This window comes from Cyprinodon tularosa, unplaced genomic scaffold (genome assembly GCF_016077235.1).
Source record: "Cyprinodon tularosa strain WSP-4 unplaced genomic scaffold, ASM1607723v1 ctg105, whole genome shotgun sequence".
Taxonomy (NCBI): domain Eukaryota; kingdom Metazoa; phylum Chordata; class Actinopteri; order Cyprinodontiformes; family Cyprinodontidae; genus Cyprinodon; species Cyprinodon tularosa.
This window is the reverse complement of record NW_024037838.1, coordinates 741,717-762,975: the sequence shown is the minus strand read 5'-3', so window position 1 is coordinate 762,975 and position 21,259 is coordinate 741,717. Positions and strand designations below refer to the sequence as shown.

The 21,259-nt window shown below is 36.4% G+C and overlaps 1 protein-coding gene across 1 annotated transcript; it reads right to left on the bottom strand.

Annotated features, from left to right (window-relative positions):
- Positions 1-18,234: 18,234 nt before the first annotated feature.
- rprml (reprimo-like) lies at positions 18,235-19,684 on the bottom strand. Its single transcript, XM_038284458.1, has one exon. It carries the CDS (start codon positions 19,242-19,244, stop codon positions 18,909-18,911), a length of 336 nt encoding a protein of 111 aa, XP_038140386.1. The 5' UTR covers positions 19,245-19,684; the 3' UTR covers positions 18,235-18,908.
- Between the last annotated feature and the right edge of the window lie 1,575 nt (positions 19,685-21,259).

Genomic DNA, 21,259 nt, shown 5'->3' with positions numbered 1-21,259 from the left:
CTTTTTGGAGACAGAAGTCTGAAGCCTGCTTGTACGCAGTGTTCGATAATGCGGGATGTAAAAAAAGAAAAAAGATCAAAAGAGATGAGCTGACAAGAGTGACACTACAGAAGTAAAATGGACTGAAGGACAGGGTAGAGAGGTTGAATGTTACTCTGCCTTTAGTGGTCGACTGTCTGCCATGTAAAAATGAATCAGAGTCAGAGAGATGATGGGCGATAAAGCTTTGAGATGTCTCCTCTAACACTTTCCTTTCCCTTCATCTCCTGTAGGAGCAGAACAGACTAACGAACCCACCTGCTTCCACTGCTGTGGGCAATTGATTATTTTGTATAATGGCTACCACCAAGTGAACTAATTAACATGCCTCACCAGGGCACAACCCAAATGTATTTATTTGCAAGCTGATACTGCCAGCCACAAACAAGTAACTTTTATTTTTCCATTTAAGTGTATGTGATTGGTGATGAGCTTTCATAGTGAGTGAAAGGCTTTGTAATGATGCTGTAAAACAGTGCAGCATCTGATTTTCACTGGAAATCAATGAGATGAGACACCCACTGTCCCTGAGGGATGACACAGCCATTACAGAAAAGCATTTTAATCCAATTCGCCACAAACGGAATGAGCTCCAGTTCTTCTGGGTGTTTACTTTGTGTTTATTGTAGGTTTGATTAGTCCCTTGATGATCTTCTCCATCTAAAACAACCAAGCTGGTGTCTTTCCCATCAATCTTATTGGCTCCTCCTCTCTCTAGGGGCAGACTTAATCAGACACAACCTGTTCTGAGTCCACGCTCTCTATTTTGATCCGATCCCCACACTGGCAAGCGGATATGCGAGCTCTCTTTAACTGGATCTGAGTTGGTAACAGGATGCAGGGCTGATCTGAGAAGGGTCTTTAATGTTCAACTTCCTCTTGAGAATTAGATTTAACCTGACTGCAGAAGGTCTGCACAGACAGAGAGCCATAACTTTATTAGGCTTCATTTGAAAGTTTCCTCCAGGTTGGAGGCTCATATGATGATTTCATTCTGAATAGTTTATGATTTCATCAGCTAGGAATGGGCCACAAAGGAAAGAAGATGTCTTTCTCTGTAGCAATCAGTTTGATGTGGCTGTTTTGTCTCCCCTTTTTATCAATACACAAAGACAGCAGTATCGGATTGTTTGGCCACCTGTGCAGCTAAAGATCACACTATCAATGCTTTTCTCTCTTGTTTGTTTCATTGCAGGCATCTGTTCAGGCAAAATATGATCAGAGTCTTTTCACAAAGATGTGAATTGTCAAGCAAAGCCTGTAGACATGAATTAATTCACATATTGTTTGGAATAAAAATGAAATAGACAGGTGCATTCATTTTTTAATAATTATACAATAAAACAAATAAATTGCAGAAACAATTACAATAAATGCCTGGATTGATGTAAAGAAGCAAGATTAAATGGTTTTAAAAAAAAAACATTGATTATTTTATAGAAAGGAGAATATCAAACAAACTACAATAAAGATTTTAAAGCTTTTGCATTCAAATCTGACAGTATATTTTCCCTTAGAAATAAATCTTTGAGTCAGAATATGTCTGACGATCTGCAAGCCATTAGCAATGCTCATTTGAATGCTCGAAGTAAACAGTCAGAGGGATGAATATCCACTTCAGAATTAAATTAGTGCCACTCTTGTCACACATCTTACTGACATTTTACATCTGACTGATTTTTACTCATGTTCCCTACTTGCAAAAAACAAATTGTGTTGGAATCACGTCAGCTAATTATGTTGCACGTAAGTACAGCAGTCTAAAATATTCAATCTAATGTAGATTAAACTCTTAACTCTCTTGAAATAGAGAAATTTAGTTTGTGACTCCTTGTTGTCTTAGTTATAATCAGTATTGTAAATACTGTTTCACATCCAGGCATGATGAAGCTCAATGGTTTGATCGGGTCCTACCCCCATGTTTTAGGTTGAAGTTAGTCATATCTCTGTTTACTGATAGACTTTTATAATACAAACCTTATAGCATGAAGGAGGCTAAAAAGTCTTAAAGAGATGAAATGTGCAAGGACATGGTACTTGATAAAGTTCTGTAAGGTTCTTGCAAATCTCTTTAATTTTTCTGAAAGATTCTGTCTTCAAAAGTTTCCATGTTAGGGCCTCTGGAGTTTTGCTGTTTTTCACAGAGGATCTTTGCTGGTGGCTGGGCTGACCTGTTTTGCTCCACACCTGAGAACAGTTTGAAATCAAGGTGACTAGCATGTATATAAGGAGGCAAAGCTCCCTCTTCAGCAGATGATTACCCCTGAACATATTCCAGATTTTTGTTCTTTTTTTGTAAATAAAATTTTAAAACTCACTGGTTCTCCATGTGATTCTGCATGTGGGTCAGAAAGTTACAAATCAACATGACAATCCATGATCTAACTCTGTCCTCCTTCCATCTCCAACAGTTAAGGCTGATTTATACTTTGAAACTAGGTCGTCTGCATAGGTGTCGCGGTGTACGCAGAGACGTCCCCGCCCCCTCCGCAGTCTGTCAGCTGCGCATCTCCCATATTGTAAGTGACCCCAGACAGGAGGCCTCTGATTGGTCAAATCTACATCCGAAGGACATACACTATGCGTATCTCCTGTTTGGTACCTTACCGACTTGTTTTGTTAGCTTGACCGTGATTATGGAAAACGAATCGGGAAGTTGGACCAGCTAGAAGAGCATGGTGCGCGAGAACGCTGGGACCCTTTTTCCACCTGGATCCCCACACATTTTCTCCCTCCTGTCCCTCCATTCTCGCACAAACTTGCTTCAATATTGAGCATAAATCAAAAATGTCTGCGTCATATCTGTGACATGCTCACTGCGACACACTACTGCGGGAGTATGACCAGCCCTTTAGCCTCCAGAGGCGAGTCCGGCTAACCCCCACCTGTCCTTGCGCTCGCTGGTCTCTCTGGTGGGCTTCTCCAATTTACCGCTGTCTTCTTCTTGGCCAACCCCATCCTCTCCGACGTTTCCAATGCTCTATTTTCCTGGCATGCATATCCGATCTACCACCGCCCTCCTTCGATCCTTCTGAAGTTTGCTTCTACAGTTAGCCCAGGCTCGGACTGGTAATCTGTGCATTTGCCCGGTGGGCCGGTCCTAATTTTCAGCGTGCGTTGGCCGGCTCTCCTTCAATCATACCGGCCCCAACACTTACTACTACTATTACTACTAATATATTTTAACATGGAAATGGAAGGATTTCCTGGAATAGATCATGTTATGCTTTCTTTGCAAGCTGCAAATGCCATTTGCAGCTTACCTTTGTATCTTTGTATATATAAGCATTTCTCGTAATGCTGGTATTTATACTTGTACTTGTATTACTATATTGACTGTACCATTGCACCTGTAATATACCAGGGAGAATACAATTTTTTTTACATTTCCCCTGCTTACCGGTATGTTGTTGTTAGTTTGTTTGGTTGATCTGATTAAATTTAATAAAAGAAAAAAAGTTGACTGGTTTGTAATTGAAATTGTCAATGCAATCAATTGTACACTATTTTTAAAAAATCTCCCTTTTCCGATCATTCAGTAACGAGTAATGAACAAACACACTGTAGCAGGGGTCTTCAATGTAGGACCCCCTAATTAGGCTATGTATATTGTATAAAATTGTGTTATAACAAAATGGTTCTATAGTCAGTCTATTACATATGGAGCAATGTAAGCAAAGTAATTTCGCCCTGGGATTTCTTATTCTGATTCGGATTCCTCGGTAGGACAGGTGTTATGAATGAAACGGTGCCCAGCTTGAATGTGTGCATTGATGACTGAAAGACATCCTCTGCCTCCATTTACCTGTTTACTACAGTGTGTTGAATTTATGTTGATGTGTATTTAAAGACATTTCAATTACTGGAAAAAATTTCATGGTGGACATAAAAAAAAAAAAAAGTCAAATCAATAAAACTTTGGTCACCCCCATGCGGTAACTCCGTGGACCCCCTTAGGGGTCGCGGACCCCCTGTAAAGACCTCAACACTATAGGGTAAATACATCTGAGTTACTTTATGTAAAGAGAAAGGTGTTATAATATCAGTTACTGTCAAAAGTAATGCATTACTAGTAATTTGTTAAAGCCCAAGAATGATTGCCACATTGTGAAATTACTATTTTCACTTTTGTATGGTTCATATAAAGTTAGCAATAATGTACAGTTTCTAAGAAAAAACAACAAGTGCATATTTGGTTGATAACTAAGTTAGTGTTTTAACATACTTTAGTAAACATGTTTGTAAGGATCATTATCAAAATCAGCAGGTTGAATTGTATTGAGAGAGTTTTGGACATTAATTAACTAAAATCTTTTGGCGCTCAGACCCCAGTAGAGGACATAGAGTTTAGCATTGCTGATAATGATAGAATGGGCAGATTTATGAGAATGAAGATGTCTTACCCCTGGGGTTTGGATATTGGTGGCTTACTAGAAATGAAGGAGAAAATTAGCTGATTGAAGAAGGATGGAGACTGGGGCAGTAAAAGGGGCAGAGGTGGGTTGCAGCTACAGAGCAGAAAAGGGTTGGCATAAGTGGATCTGGATAACGTGGCAGCAGTTTAAAAAGGCTTGGCAGAGTCTTCCAGATTAAAATAATAAACCTAGCTTTCAGTTTGTCAGACACTCCAGAATTATGATCTGGATAAGGCTTCATTTTAAAACTGGGTTCATATTCTGAAAATATTTGTGAACATTATATTTACTTCACTCACATAAACATAAAGGATTGCTTTTCAATGTAGTTATCCTGTTCCACTGGTGCTAAATCAATACAGCATAAAAGCAAAGTAATAATTTACTCTTGTAAAAGATCTGTTTATAATCAAAGAACAATTACCATGATGTTTTTTTCTAAATTACTTTAAAATGTTAAATTTAAATTAGCTGACAATTGAATTTGAAATTCAAGTCACTACCTTTATTATTATTTTACTGATGAAATATTGAAGTGGACCTCCCCAGTTCATTATAAGTAATGTTGAAGTAATCTGACAATGTGTGTTTATGGTTTAGCTAGTTACCTAGGATATCTTGTAAACAACTGTCATAATCTGTCAGACTGGAAGATACTGTAAGCAAACAATCTGAGAGGATCAATTAGGATTGATACATGTTAGAGTTGAAGGTCAGATAGTTTATTCTAAATAAGCCTGCCTTACCTTTTGGCTCCACAGATTTTTTTTTTGTTGCAGGAGATTTCCCTCCTGGGAAGCCCTGGTTTTTGCAATAACTGAGTTAACTTGCTGATGTGCTTGTAGAGTTGGTTTGTGTTTTATACCTTTTATTTGGGCTGTGCAGGTTTTTACTGAATATTTAGAAGGAATAATTAAAGCTATTAGCTGGAGAGGAAGCTGAGGTTTGGGGATAAATTTGACAGGTTCATAAAGATCGTGTAAATACTGATTTTTTTTTTTTTTTTTTTTTCAGGTGACATTGCCCCTTGTTCAGCTGCTTTTTGCGGACTCAGTCCAGTCGCACTTCCTGGTTTACCTGCCATTGGACTGTGATGAGATTTATCGACATGACAACAAGAGCAGTAGCGTTTACACAATCTACCCAGGAAGTCCAACCACACCAGTATATGTCTATTATGAAAGGGAAACTGATTGGGGGGAGATGGACTGTAAGGATCATATGTGGTCCATTACAGCAGGCATCCCCAACTAGGTCCTCAAGGCCCGCTGTCCTGCAGGTTTTAGAGGTTTTCCTGCTTTAGCACAGCTGATTATAATGATTGCAGTAGACCAAAAGCCTGTTAATCAGCTTTTAATTAAAATCAGCTGTGCTGGAGCAAGGAAACCTCTAAAACCTGCAGGACAGCAGGCCTCTAGGACCGAGGTTGGGGATGTCTGCATTACAGGGTCAAGTGTCTTACAAAAGTAAAATACCATAGAAAAGTTTCACATTTTTGTCATATTACAACACAATTTATGAGATCTATACACTACAAGGTAACAAACATCTATAAAATAGAATAAAATAAAATAAAGCACTTTTATCATCTGAGCAGCTACTTAAATGTCGAAGATGGACTAAATCAATTATCATTACCTCACCTGCAGAATAGCCTGATAAACCTGCAGCAATACGCCTATGCTATATTTGACCTAATGACCTTTAGTTAACATTAGCAAAGTTTTAACTTCCAAGTCCGTAGGGAAAGGGAAATCCTCAACGTGGCTTCTAAGCCCCTGTTGTTCCTTAAGTCAGACCTCGGACTTTGACACCAACGCTCAAAACCTTCATTGACGTTAACTCTCTTCTTGCTTCTTTTTTGGTCAGTTTGAATCTGAGAAATGTAAAGGGCAGAGAAAACCATTTCTCAGCTCTATCATTGAGCTACATTGATCTGGCAACTGAGCTCCATCCCAAGTGACTTCACCCTACTTTTCCTATCGGTGCAAAATCCTTCCATATCAACCTTGATGTTTATTAATTAATATATTAACTAATTAATATTCAGATATTTTGGAACTGTCAAAAGTTAGAAAACAGACATTTATGTATTTGTTCTCATTAATATTAATACTTTTTTTGCACCGCTCTAAAAGTTCTTTGGATGTATTGTTTATAAAAAATCGTTTTGCTGAAAAGTTGTTTCTTTGACCCTGAAGCTGTACTTTATTATTTCACAGTTTAAGTTTTAAGAGTCGTAGTTTAACATAGACCAGTTTGCATTGGCAAGGTACCATGCTGCAAAATGAAACTTAGGTGAACCTCCATCCTTCTTAAGTTATTGTTTTTTGCATAAGAGAAGATAATCTATTCTGTTCAAGTAGCACAAGCATCACATCAGCATGCCAAAAGCTCCATAGGTATGACTTTTTTTCCCCTCTTTCATGTTGTATATTGTTGGTTTTAGACCCAACATTAATTGCTGTAATAGTAAAGATCAGAGCTTAGTAATAAAGTGTCTGTCCATCTATGCTGATGTGTAGATGTAACCATATTATTATCATTATCATCTGAAAAAAAACTTGGCTAAATTTCCTGTAATTATCTGAAAAGTTTACCTGATTTTAAGTTAACCAAAGATATTGCTTCATGAAAGCACCATTCGGCATCCTAGTAAACTTTGAACTAATGCATTAAAGTATTTCTCAGGAAGATGGATGGGACCGATAACTTTTATGATGAATAGCACTGTGTGTTAATCATCATAAAATTCATTCAAAAAATAAAAATAAACCAAAACTGTTGATTTAATGAAAGCTAATTATCTAGCAGTTTCTTTCAAGGCCTAGAGAATATATTGCTGTTAAAGATGAGGCAGGAGAATGAGCTTCGAATCGACATGAAGGACCGGGAGGGAGCTCAGGCCTCTGCTCACTATTCCTCTTTCTCCATTGATTTGAAGAACGCTGGTTATCAGCTACACCTGGGCAGATTCACAGAGGGAACGGCAGGTAATTATCATCGTGTGTGTCTTAATTTGTAGAATGGTGAATGTCCAATTATAGGAGTCAAATTTACTATTTGAAGAGCTTTTCTTCTTTAAAATAACCTTATAACCTTTTAGGAATTTGCAGCTAGGCAGGAACTTTCTAAAATAAATTATGTTATCTTTTCAACACTATTAGGTCTTGTGTCTTTTTCAATATATTCCTTTAGCTTTTCTAGGAGAAAAAGGGCCTTACATAGCTGTAAAAAAAATAAGCTGAAAACCTAGTATTAAGGTTATATTCTAATAACAGGAGGCCTGCAAACAACACCTATGCCATAATAAATCTATAATGTCTGTTTTAATAGTTTTAATAGCTGTGTAACACAAAGGCCTGCAGTTAAACAAATATTACCATTTAATGGTTAAGGAGTAACATATTGGCACTGTTAGGGTCTAAGCAATTTTTTTTCAAAAATATGAAGGAAAATCCATAAAAACACTCACAATCCAAACAGTTACCCCTAAAGAAAATATTAACTAAGACTAAACTTTGTTAGAACAGGCCATTTATCATCAATTAAGGATAACAAAAAAGAACTGACCTCCCAAAATAAACATGGGAGAATTTATACATATGGACTAGCCTATCAGCAACAAAGAGGGGAGGGAGAAAAACTCATTACAAACAATAAATAGAAGATAATTCAAAGCTAGAAATTTAATTACAACCCAAATGTGAAATGTAAGACATCCTAAGACCAACATCTCTTTTTAAATAGTGGAGCTTTAAGAGTTTGACAGCTGTGTGCACCCATATTAGCAAGTATCCAAAATAATAAACATTAAAAGTGCAATTAAAGAGCTATGTTGAATGAATTAAAGAATCAAATAACACTGAAATAGCTGGCGGAACCTCCACAGACACATAAACAGACACAGATTTCAATACATATGGATTGTTGCATCAGGCTTTTTGATTATGAAGTTATAAGCTTTTTAAATAGATTTTTAAAATAGATTATACAGGGCTGCCAACTTTTCACCAAACCTTGGAGTGAGATTTTGAAAAAATTTGGACATGCAATTCTTTCCAGGGTTAGATGAGGACAGGCACAGCTATAGGTTGTAGCATTTTAGAGGATTGTTGAATAGCAGAGTAAATGTTACTTAGTAACAATAAGTGATTTGTAGTTATGTGGAACATTTTTCAAACAATATACATTATTTTTCTATATTTTGGTGATTTTCAGAGAACAGAAGTAAAGAAGAAGGGGCCTTACTAAAATACTTGCATCTTAAATACACTGTCAGCTAGGAATTCCACAACTGTGTTTATTAATTATTCTATGCAGTTCAAGTAACATAACCAATATGGAACTAATAAGTTCTTATTATTATGATTGAAATTGAATCCTGTGCAAACTACACTGTGTATGAATATTTGGTAAAACACTAATGATTAAAAATCTTAAGTTATTGTCTTATTAGTTTTTTCTTTACAATAGACAAAACAGCTAAACTATTCAGACCTTCTAAGAGGTTGTAGATTCTATTAAAAAAAATGTCCATGACACAAGACAGCACTTCTGTGGATGTTTGATTTTGGTAGATGTGATGGAAATTAAGTATCAAAACATATTTAATGGACCAAAATAAAAATAAATAAATAAGTAATAATAAAATGAGAATAACCCTCTGGTTCATCTTATATCAATCCTGGATAACTGAGTTGTTCTGCACATCCTCTCAGAATGTGGTTGGTCTTTTTTTGGGTGGCTGATCTTTTTTTATTTGTGGATTTGTGAGGAATACAGGAAAGCTTTAAGAATTTTGTTTAGTTTAATGTTGGTTTAATTAGTCCTAAAATCCAACAGGAGATTAACAAACTAAACTGAGCAATAATTATTTAACATGTGAGCAAACAAATGCACTAAAACTAGTACTAAATCAGGACCATAAACTAAAACAAGGAGTAAAGCTCAGTAAAAAAAAAAAAAGGACTAGTTATAGAAAAAACAAACCTTTTGATGTGATCCTACACTTCAGTCTCCACATTAATAATTTAAGATAAATGCTTTATATTTTATTCATATTTACTCAAGTACTAGACTGGTGAAAATCTATTTCATTTACAAAGGGAATTATCATAGTCCGGATAAAAAAAGAACAAAAAAAGAACAGAAGTTAAAATGACATACGTCCTAATAACTGCTCAGAAATCCCGGTATTTTTTCAATATCTGGCGCAAGTCCCTCACCATCGCTGCTGTCAGCACATTGAATAGATGGGCTGCTGCAAAAAAAATTGACATAATATGAACCTGGCATGTCATTATGTGTTAGCACTAAGGTTGTGTTTAAAACACGGACTGGTATTTTATCAGCATGGTATTTTAAAATATAAATAAGTGGAATGGAGTTACGTTTTAATGTCTGTCGTATTTTAGCGTGAAAAATTTGGGATACGGAGTGTGAGCTTGTAAAGACACTGAGAAGCGTGAGTCTCACACCCAATGGGTGAGAGTTGCCAGCCCTGGGTTATAAATAAAATCGGAACATTTGTTTTTTTTCCACTCAGCAGCTTTTTATAAACTAAAATTCCAACAAAGGGCATGAACAATTACTGATTGCTCTTTCACCAATGCCAGCCTTTTTTCAGCCCTGACTGCTCTTTTCTGCTTTCTTCCGCTAGGGGACAGTCTCATCTTGGTACCTAATAGCAGACATGCTACCTCTGGTGAGCACATGAAGGCCTGTGCCGCCCTCCAAATCAATGCCAACCCACAACATTACTGACCCATTGCCATGCTGAAGGATGTTGCAGGCAGAATTTTCCAATCCTGGTGTTCTGTAGCAAATGCCAAGCATCCTGCATGGTGTTTGGCTGTAAGCACAACCCCCATCTGTGGACAGCAGCCCATCATACCTTCCTCATAGAGTTGGTTTCTAATTGGTTTTGCAAACACAAGCACATTTGTGGCCAGCTGGAGGTAAATTTGCAGGGCTCTGGCAGTGCTCCTCCTGTTCCTCCTTGAATGGAGGTGGAGGTGGTGATTCTGCTGGGTTGTTGCCCTCCTACGGCCTTATCCACGTCTCCGGGTGTACCGGCCTGTCTCCTCGTAGCCTATTGACACTATCGAGTGACACAGCAAACCTTCTTGCCAAACCTCACATTGATGTGCCGTTCTGGATGAGCTGCACTGCCTGAGCCACTAGTGTGGGTTGTAGAGTTCATCTCATGACACCACGAGTGTGAAAGCACCACCAGCATTAAAAAGTGACGTAAACATCAGCCAGAAAGCATAGGCAAAGAGAATTGGTATGTGGTCCCCACCAGCAGAACCACTCTTTTATTGGGTGTGTCTTGCTAATTGCCAATCATTTCTACCTGTTGTCTATTCCATTTGCACAACAGCATTTTACACTTTCTATTGACCGAAGAAAGAGTAAACATGGACAACACCTTCCACCCTCTGCACCAGACTGTAGAGAAGCTGAGCAGCTCCTTTAGTAAAAGACTTTTACACCCTCTTTGTAAAGAGGAGCGCTACCGCAGGTCATTCATCCCTGCTGCAACCAGACTCTACAATGCAACACTTCAATGGCAATAACTTGTGCCTTGTATAATGTGCAATTACTATTTGATATCCTGTGCAATGACCTGTTTCTCTATATTTGACACCCAGTGAAATAACCCTGTATAATAATCCTACTATAAAAAAAAATAAATAAATGTTGTTATGTGTGGACGCACTGTATACAGTATACTGTATATATATATCATGCACATTTTTCTTCCTTTGGCATCTTCTTCTTTTCCTTTGACTATTTGAGCTGATATAACGAGTAAATTTATCCACTGTGAGATCAATAAAGTCAATCAATCAATCTTAAAATTATTTAACAGATCAAATAAAGCTAATATTTTTGTCAAAACAAACACAGCATTTTTTAAGTGATGCTTCCAAGCATAACATTTTGTCTCTACATTTTTTATTAATTGTCATTATCAGCTATGTCAGAGAACTGTAGAAGTCCTACTCCACAGCAGTACAAAAGGCTCATATCTCTTGTCATTTATCCTTGACAACAGTTTTGGTCAATAGTGGCACAGCTGGTAAAAATTTTTATTACATGGAAACAATGATTTCCAAAAGACTATACTTTGTACATAACATTTTCACAGTACGTTGATTGATTCTAAATGCAATTAAAAATAAAATTCATAGTCACTTACGAATTACAATGAATAAAAACCAGGCCCTCCTGGAGATGATGGCTGCTATCAACGTCACAATTTGAAAGGAACGCACAACAGGAGTTAATAAGGAGGAGAATAATTATTTCCTTTTAACTACAATGCATTTGTAGTTTGTTTTGTGTCCCAAAGTCCAATTTGATTCATTCACTTTGTGCTTTATTATAGCTTAACTAAATCCCATATTACATAGCAACATGGATTTATCGGCCTCAGCAAGCTTTGTACTGTCAAAGAAAAATACTTCTGGAAAAGCAGAGAGATAAAAAATGCCAAGAGAGGAAGGGACAGAACTGCCAGAGCGAGACCACCCTGACATACTGACAGCTGAAGTTTGAGACAGGGCAGTAAGGGAAAAAAAACGCTCAGAACTATAACCACATTACCCCAAACTGAAAGAAAAAAAGAAAAAACTTTAAGGGGGGTGCAGTGAGGCACAGTGACACATTTTGTGAATGAAAAATTATGTAGATTTAATTTTTTTTAGAGGAAACACATTAATTAGGGTGAGGATTTTTTTGCACGTCAGTTCAGACATTCGAAAGCCACCATGTTGTGAGAAGAATAAGAAAAAAATTGTTTGTTTTCTCCTTAGCCTGAAGATAATGGGTTTGTTTAAAATTTCATGAGCTTGCTGTTGAATTAGATGAAGATGTGTGCATCTGTGCAGTCAGGCGCACAGGGTTAAAAAAATCCTTCATTTTAACAGAAGTTCAAATTTCATCCATCTGACACCTGTTATCGTGTCATATTCTTTTTTTAACGTGTCTTTGTGAGCATACAGAAGGAATAAAAGGATGTTTAAATTCTCTTGTGGGAGAAATGAGATACCATTTCCAATCCCTAACTTCCCTGCATGCATTGTTATCGCTCCCTCCTTTGAATACAGCACAACCCATTAGAAATAGATTGAAAGGGGCTGAGAGAGGCCATTTCATCCTTTTGGGACCTGCCTAAGCATAGGCAGCAGATCTTTTGTGCATCATGTGCTCTGATCAAAAGTACTGATGGAAATAAAAACAGTGGTGTCCAAAGTTTTTCTTGATTTGATAGCCGGGATAACTTAATTCATAGGAACAGGATGTTGTCCATTTTTTAATTGGAAACCGAATTTTTGGTTTTTTTTTTCTAAATACTACTGCCCATTTAATTACCATCATTTTCCGTATGATTTAATGGCTGTTCATTATTTCCTGCAAGATATCTGCCCTGAAAAGGTCACTGGTGACATTTGCTTTTGAAACAGATGCACAATAACAGTATGGAGTCAGATCCTGAAAACCTGCATATCTGCAAAAGTAATGTAAGTCTGATGTAGACAAGTTGGTAATGTGCTGTTTCAGCATTGCAAAAGGAACATCTTAGCAGATTAGAGTTTATTTTCTGTGAAGTGTTCAAGCCCTCTCTCTAGAGTTAAGATTATTTGTTTTCCTTTCATTAGACATTAACAAAACTAAACAACTATCAAAACAAAACTGAGTGAGAATGTGGCTTGTGCTCCATTCTTTTTCCTTATCATGAAAAACCCAGCATGAAAACATGCTGGGTTTTCAAGTTTTAGAAAGAGACTGAATATTTTAACTGACATGCAGCTTAATCAAGAAATATGTAGGCCTGCACAGAACATTAGCAAATAGTGTGCATTTTTACAATAGGCATGTGCTTAAGTCTAACTGCTGCACTCTAATGGCCTCGGTAACATTGTAGACTAATGGATTTATTAATATGCAGCAGATTGCAATAAAAGCTTGTCAATGTTCTGCATTTATGTAAAGTGTGGGGTCTTTATTTAGAACAATATTGGCTCAGTAGATGGCCTTATCTTCGCTTAATGCAGAGAAGCGCCAAATTAACATTCTAGCTTTATGGAGCTCATTAGGCTACTCAGCATTAGTGTTTAAGGATGACTTATTAACGAGTCTGAGTACTGAATTTATAAACTTGTTGCCTAACAAAAGTAGACAATTATTACATTTTTATGATAAATGCTGAACTATTTCTGATTTTTTCTTTCTTTTGCAGGAAATTCAAATAAAATATAAACATTTATATTGACATCATCCCAGCTAATCGAAACAGGTAAGTAGAAAAACATGCTTCGTGTTTTAAATATCTTTCTAAACTTTTAAGAACAGGAAAAGATTAAAAGAAATCGGGCCTGATTCAGCACAATTCTGTTTTACAGCTGGCTCCTGTTCTGCAGAACATAAAAAACATGCATTTCAACATCACACCAATGAATACCAAACAACATAAACACGCTAAAAATCACACTTTTTTTTTCTGGCACAAAAGGGTGAAACATTCCTAAACACTCTAATAAGATAGCAAGCTATAAATGGAAATATCCTGATCTCTTTATTTTGGTTTTCTTTTTTGAAGCATCCTTTGAAATTATGCTAAATACTTTTGTGTGTTATTCTCCTGAGCTGTTTTATCCAGCTACGTAAATGAACCTTCTCAGTGACTGATTATTTTATTCCTTCACAAAATAAAAACATTTCAATTCTTTTTTTTCAACTACTTGATCTTTTGTGAATAAACCATTGTCTATTCAAACAATATTCACAGATTAGCAATTTTGTTTAATATATTTCCTAAGATGCTTCATCAGTCCTGTTGAGAGGACAGCATCTCTCTAAAGGAAATCTCCTGCAATAAAAAGTGCATAAACCATGGAATTTTCCATAATATATCAGTTTATATTTCTAGAGTGTTTGTTTGTATTCATAAGTAAATACTGAACCTCCTAGAAAGACACATAGATGGATGGAATGTTATTGAAGATATCTTCATTATTATACTTTTTAGTCTCTCCTAAAAGTTTAAGATCATCAAACACATTTTAATGAAACACAAAAATAACCTTGGACAATATGAAAAAAAAAAATTAAATAATGATTTAGATATCTAGAAGGGATAGCCACAACCGTAATCCCGCCTTTGCAGCTACAACAGCAACCAAGTGTTTACAATAACCAGAAAACTCTTCTTTTGAAAATATCCACCAATAGAGAAAATGTTATTTCAGGTACACACAAGATTTTTTAGCACAAAGTTCTGAAACCTAAGCCCTGACTTTGACTAGGCCATTTTAAACCATTATTCATATTTCATCAGACTTTTGGAGGTAGACTTCCATGTGACTGTGCCTTTGTGGGACAATTATTCATCTGACAATCTGGAGAGTGTAGGTGTCCCATGTTCATGTGCTAATAAGCAAGGCACTTTGCTCCAATTTGCCTACAAATTGACATATCAGTGTATGAATGTGTGTGCATTTGAGAAAGAGTTTAGGTTTAGAGGCTCCAGTATAAAATATGAATAGAAAAAACTATTTACATTGAGTCCATTTCCCATAATGTGGAAAAATTGAGCAAGTTTAATTTGTTCTTTAGCAAACAATGGCACAAGTCCATCATACCATGCTGTGCTCTGCTGAATGTAACATTATTGAAATCTTTCAAAAATGGCCGCTTTGTCAGTCAACAGTTACTTTTTCAATAAGTTTTGTGTGGTGTTTTTGGTTAAATGGGAGACAAGCATTTACCTATTTTTATCAGTTTTCCTTTTGGTCTTTGAACTCTTCATAACTACTGTTTGTGTCTAGTCCCTTTATTATTATTAAAACTTGAAAACTGACCTTAACTTGGGAAATAAATGCGTGCTATGCTTGAGACCTCCTCAGTGAATCATTGATGAGCTGTTCATAGAGTCTTGTCAATCCTGGGAAGGTTCACCACTGTGCTGCATTTTCTATATTTGTGGATAATCTTTCTCTCTGTAAATCATGCAAATAATTAGAAATGCCTTTCTATCCAAACTGACATATAGCCCAAATTCTCATCTGTCTTTGAATATCTTTAGCGAAGGGTAGGATCTGATATTGCAGATATTTTAGCCCACTTCATACAGTGAGTCAGGTGCCGTTTAATTGATGGTGTTATTCTGTATATCTAGTGATATTCAGGCATATGATAAGGCTAATGAATCCGAGCTTTACAAAAATTTGGTTAATCACATTTTCTTCATGGATCAGCAGGGATTTTCTTTCTTTTTACATGGACCACTTGGATTTAATAATAATAAAATAACTGAACTTTATAGATCTCACATTGGAGAAATGTACCTCTGCATTTAACCCATCCCCTTAGTGAGCATCGGGCTACCGTTGTGCAGTACCTGGGGAGCAGTACGGGGTTAAGGGTCTTGCTCAGGGACCCAGAGTGGCAGTCTGTGGGAGTGGGGCTCAAACTCAAAATCTCAGGATTCCAAGCTCTATGCCCTAACCAGTAGGCCGCCAATCTTTTTGATAGTTTTATGGAGCAGGAGTCTCAGTGGAGACTCTCTGGTTTAATTCTGACAATGTTTTGCACCTTTCTTAGATTTTTTTTGTTTAGAAATGTTACAATCAATACAATATATGCAAAGCTTTTTTTTTTTTTTTGACAAAGTAAAAAATGCTGCCCAAAATCTCCATTAACACATAATGTTTATGTATCATATCTCGTGGAGCGGTCCACACTCCAACCAGAGGACAAGCATGAGTGTCAGTGTGTCATGATTTTGTTTGATTTCATTTTGTGTGAACACAAGATATCTAAACCGACTGACGACACTAAAACAATGTGCATCCTACAAGGCATTGTAAATCAGTCCACCAGATCCTTCATCCTTTTGTGATTGCATGCCTGAGTGAATGTAAACCCACACTTGGGACTGTATTGTCGTGGTGCTTGGCCTGTTGTTTGAGCTGTGATGAAAAATACTCCCTCCGAAACAGTATCCAAGCTTTACAGTTAACCAACAATTTATCTTCAAGGCAGCAAGCTTTATTGTTTCCAAGAAGTATTCATTAGTGCTTGGGCAGAGAATCAGAAACAAACAAAAAATTTTGTTCAATCTTTCCCAAAGGGTTATATTAGAAGTTGGAAGAAAAGATGAAGCATAAACCTGCCAGATATGAAGTGTTTTTAATGAAATTCTCTCCACTAAAACAATTGCTCTCAACTTTGTATACTTTTCAGAGATCAAGTAGTTACTCTTCTCTATGTTTAATAATGTGATGAGGAGGTTTATTTCAGAGAACTTTTCTAAGAGTATGTCAGTCCGTTCAGCACCGGTGTCCTGCACAGGCATGAAGGAGCAGGTGTGAAAATGCATAAGGATTCATGCACCCAGGCTCTCCTGACAAGTGCTGAAATAATAATGAGAGCAATGGTGTGTATGATGGAGAAGTAGGAGCATAAAAGAGTGAAAGCACAACACGATCTGTGTGCAGTTGGAGCTGACATTTACAACCGTGAGTCCCTTTCTCCCTATATTTTTAAGTACTGCTTCGCCTTTACTATCTTTCTAAAGGGTGTCTGGCCAAGTAAAAGGCAATGTGCTCAAACATAAGGTTGTCAGAGTCTATTGAACTTTTAGATGGGTTAACTCTAGGGGAGTTTGGCCTAGTGGTTAGGGCATTGCACTTGGAATCCAGAGGTCGACACTCTAGGTCCCTGAGCGAGACCCCTGCAAGACCCTTGCCCAGGGGCGGATTTAGGAAATTTGGGGCCCTAGGCAAAGACAGGCAGGGGGCTCCCTGAGAAGAAAACCCATAAAACAGACCCATTCTACAGATAGAGAAATGTTAATAGAATAGACATCCATTATTTGTTCTAGGTTTTGTCCGTCTTTTCTTGTCCCTTTTTCCTCTCTATTTTTCAGCGTTCTGATGGCATTTTAACCAAAGGATTTTTATCAAAAACATAATTAATGTGCACAAATAAGGAATAGTTGTATTAACTATACATGTAAACAGAGTTTTATGGGGCCCCCAGGAACTTGGGACCCTAGGCAACTGCCTAGTATTGCCTAATTGGCCCATATCAAAATGCAAGTATCACACTGTCCCTGCAGATTTGGGACTGTTATAAATGATAAATGAACAACATGATAGCACATTCTGTCACATTATATGACACATGAGCCAAACATGGGCAATTCAATTCAGGATGGATCTATTGTTTCATTTTGTTGCTGCAAAAACAAATAATTTGCAGAAGAGATAACTTTTCTCCTAAATATATTTATCTTGTTTTGGCGAGCCAGAGTGAATTATCCAGCCTGTGACATTAAAAATAATTTTTTTCCCCAACAAAACTATTACTCACTCAATATTTGGGGGGCTTTTTTTCACCACTCTCAAGCAGCCTGAAAGATGTTTTATTTTTGAAGGTATGCAGGCAAGTCCACCTGTTGAAATGAATGTATACAGTTTCCTTATTACTGTGAATGAAATTATAAATATCCAACAGTTTACATTAGAAATGTACTTTTAAATTATAAATTATAATATATATATATATATATATATATATATAATATATATATATATATATATATATATATATATATATATATATATATATATATATATATATATATATATATATATATATATATATATATATATATATATATATATATATATTTACCATATTGTGTGAAGCTTTTGAACAATCTGTTTGGAAACAAGATCCAGTAACAGAAGACAAGGCAGGAAAGTGAATTTCAATATTTAATTGCATGCTGCAGTTTAAACAGTTTAGTACAAAATATATCATGCAGCAGTCTTAAAAGTGCAAAACGTGTCAAAAATCACTCTTTTTAGATGAGTCCGCGAGCATGCCAAGTATACAATCACTCCATCAAGCTGTTAAGGAGTTTTAATATTTTAAAATAATCTACAAAAATCGGCCTTTAAAAGTGTTTTCATTGATTAAAACCGAGAAAATAATTTGTCTTAAGAAAATACCTACATCATGTCCATGGATTACACTGGCAGGCGTTGGGCGATAAGAAATAACCATGCTTAGAGATATTTGTAACGCAATCGTTTTAAAAGAAAGAAGAAACATGAGGTAACAGTTCGTAAACGTTGTTGTTACTTTGTTTAAGTTGGCAATTTTAAAAGCACTCCATATACGTAATACATCGTTTTAAACATGTAAACAACTGCCATTGGGTTTACGCACGAACTTTACGCACACACATTGGTCGTTTAGGAATACTTCCCTGTTTTGTTTTGTTTTTTTCTTTTTTTTTGGAAGGAAAGTTTTTTTGCATATCATCAATCTTGACACAAATCAAGCATCTTCGATTGTTCCGTGCACATGCAGATCCTAAAATCCGCGCTGGATCCCCGTTCTGGTTCTCCCACAGTGTCTGAGTTCTGCCCTTTAGCCGAGACCAATCATGACAGTTTCTACGTCTTTGGACGGTCTCCGGTCCTTCACCAGGAAGTTAATCATGCTCTCTGATTTGATCATCAGGTTGCATCCGAGGAAAAAAATGCCGAACATCACTGTAAGGGAAAGGACGCACAGCACCGCGATCTGGACCACCCGCATGACAAAGAGTTTGCGCTCATCCTGCAGCAGCACCAGGGACCCTCCGCCGTCACCGGTCATCACCATGTCTGAGCTGTTATTTGAATACGTATCCAAAGCCTCAGCGAGGGTCTGGCTCCCGTTAAACAGCGCGCCATGGGTCATGTTGAAAAGAGAAGCATTCATACTTCCTTGCGGGTTTTCAGCTCCAAAATACAGGACTCCACTTCAGTGGCGCACAGTCTCAGGCAGAACTTGGAATCCAAATGAGGATTTTTATGTAAATCTTCAAACAAAAGTCAAAAGAAAGACAAAACTACACGCTTTTGATCTACAACTGTCCTGACAAACATTGAGAGTAGCTCCGTTCGTGCGTAATGACCACAGCCATCTTGCAAATTACCTCAGTCGGATAAGGTCGCATTAGCTTCAAATAAACTTTTTTCCAACTTAGAGGGCGTTTTTCCCCCTCAAAATTCAGTTGAGTCTTTTTAAGACAGTAAGCAAAGATCGGCACAGTGTTTCCCTTCGGGGTAACAAGGTACTCCCTGTGCTCCCTGTGTGCGCTCCCTCTGTGGTGCGTCTTAAAGTGGTGATGATGAGCTCCCCGCGGAGCGCACCGACACCCCTCACCGCAGGAAGAGAAAGGTGGGCTCTGAATACTATGTATGTGGGTGTGTGTGCAAGTTAAGAAAGAAAGAAAGAAAGAAAGAAAGAAAGAAAGAAAGAAAGAAAGAAAGAAAGAAAGAAAGAAAGAAAGAAAGAAAGAAAGAAAGAAAGAAAGAAAGAAAGAAAGAAAGAAAGAAAGAAAGAAAGAAAGAGTGTAAAAGGAATAGCAATTAAAAGCGTAATCTGCCTTTATTACAATATATTAAGAAATTATATATCAGAAATTATTTGACACTATTTAAAAAGGAAATTATAATTAAGTAATGGCTGAAATAAGGAAATGTGTTGTTGCCTTTTGACAATCCGCAATCAATGCCTTTTTATAAATATTGTACAGAATTTTGTGTATTTAAACTGTTATTTTGAAAGCTGATATTTTCGCTGAGCTTTAAATTTTTGAAGTCTAAATCCAAATATTGTTCTCAGTAGTCAGGGCTGTGGGTTTTTTCCTGTCTAACAGTTTAAAAGAAAAATGTTGGTAATATTTAAAGGTAATTGAAACCCACATTTACTCAAGACAAAGTGTATAAAAACTTACAAACTTTCTTACATTCATTTGCACAACTGAATGCATAATGTTAATTGACTTTAACATATTGCGCATGTGCATTAAATGTCTTGGACAATTGTGTTTTACATTTCTTCAGACTATAATATGACTCATTCTGACTGCATGCGATACACTTTCATTACTAAAAATAGAAGAAAATTATAAAGAGACTTCAGGAATCATTCATGGTTTAATGTTTATTTTGCAAAAAATAATAAAAAATATGGCATACTCTTATATCAATCCATCTGTCAGAATAATACTTTAAAAAAATCATAGTTCTACTACCAATAGATACTGTGTAGGGGATTTTTCTTTAAATTATATTTAAAAAATCTGCTCGTTCAAGCTCTTAAATCTGTTTAGGAATTTTATTTTGATTACTGAGAAACGGCACAGTGGACAGGTTGGAGGTAAAACAACCAAGAAGTTTAAAACATATTTGGTTTATAAAACAGCATTCCAAGCTCTGAACATCTTTTTGTTAAATTCATTAATCCATTTGAAAATAAAAAGGTAAAAACTTCACACAGAGCAATGACCATTTGTGTAAACTCACACCCATGGTGAGCAAAGGCTTGATAAGAGATGCAGCATTTTTTGTAAAAAAAAAAAAAAAAAAAACATTTAGCATCTCCTCTCATTTTCCCTGGGTCTACTGTATAGTGCATTACTCTATGTTGAACCTTGACCAAAAATCCTTTAACATTGTGGTCAATCTTGGAAAATAATTTTTAAGTCTCTTCAATAAAGTTTTAAGAGAAATATAAACCTAGACATAAAGAATATAGACTGATCTGATGTTAGACAACTTATTTTTAAAATCTCTTATTTTGAAATATTGGGTAAATTGCCTGTGCGAGCTTTGACTTACAAATTAAGGTTTAAAAAATAAGAAAATCCGGAACAGATATGAATAAAGGCTTCCCTTCCTTCCCTGTTTATGCTTATAACTAAAATGAACCACTGGGCTACCAAACAT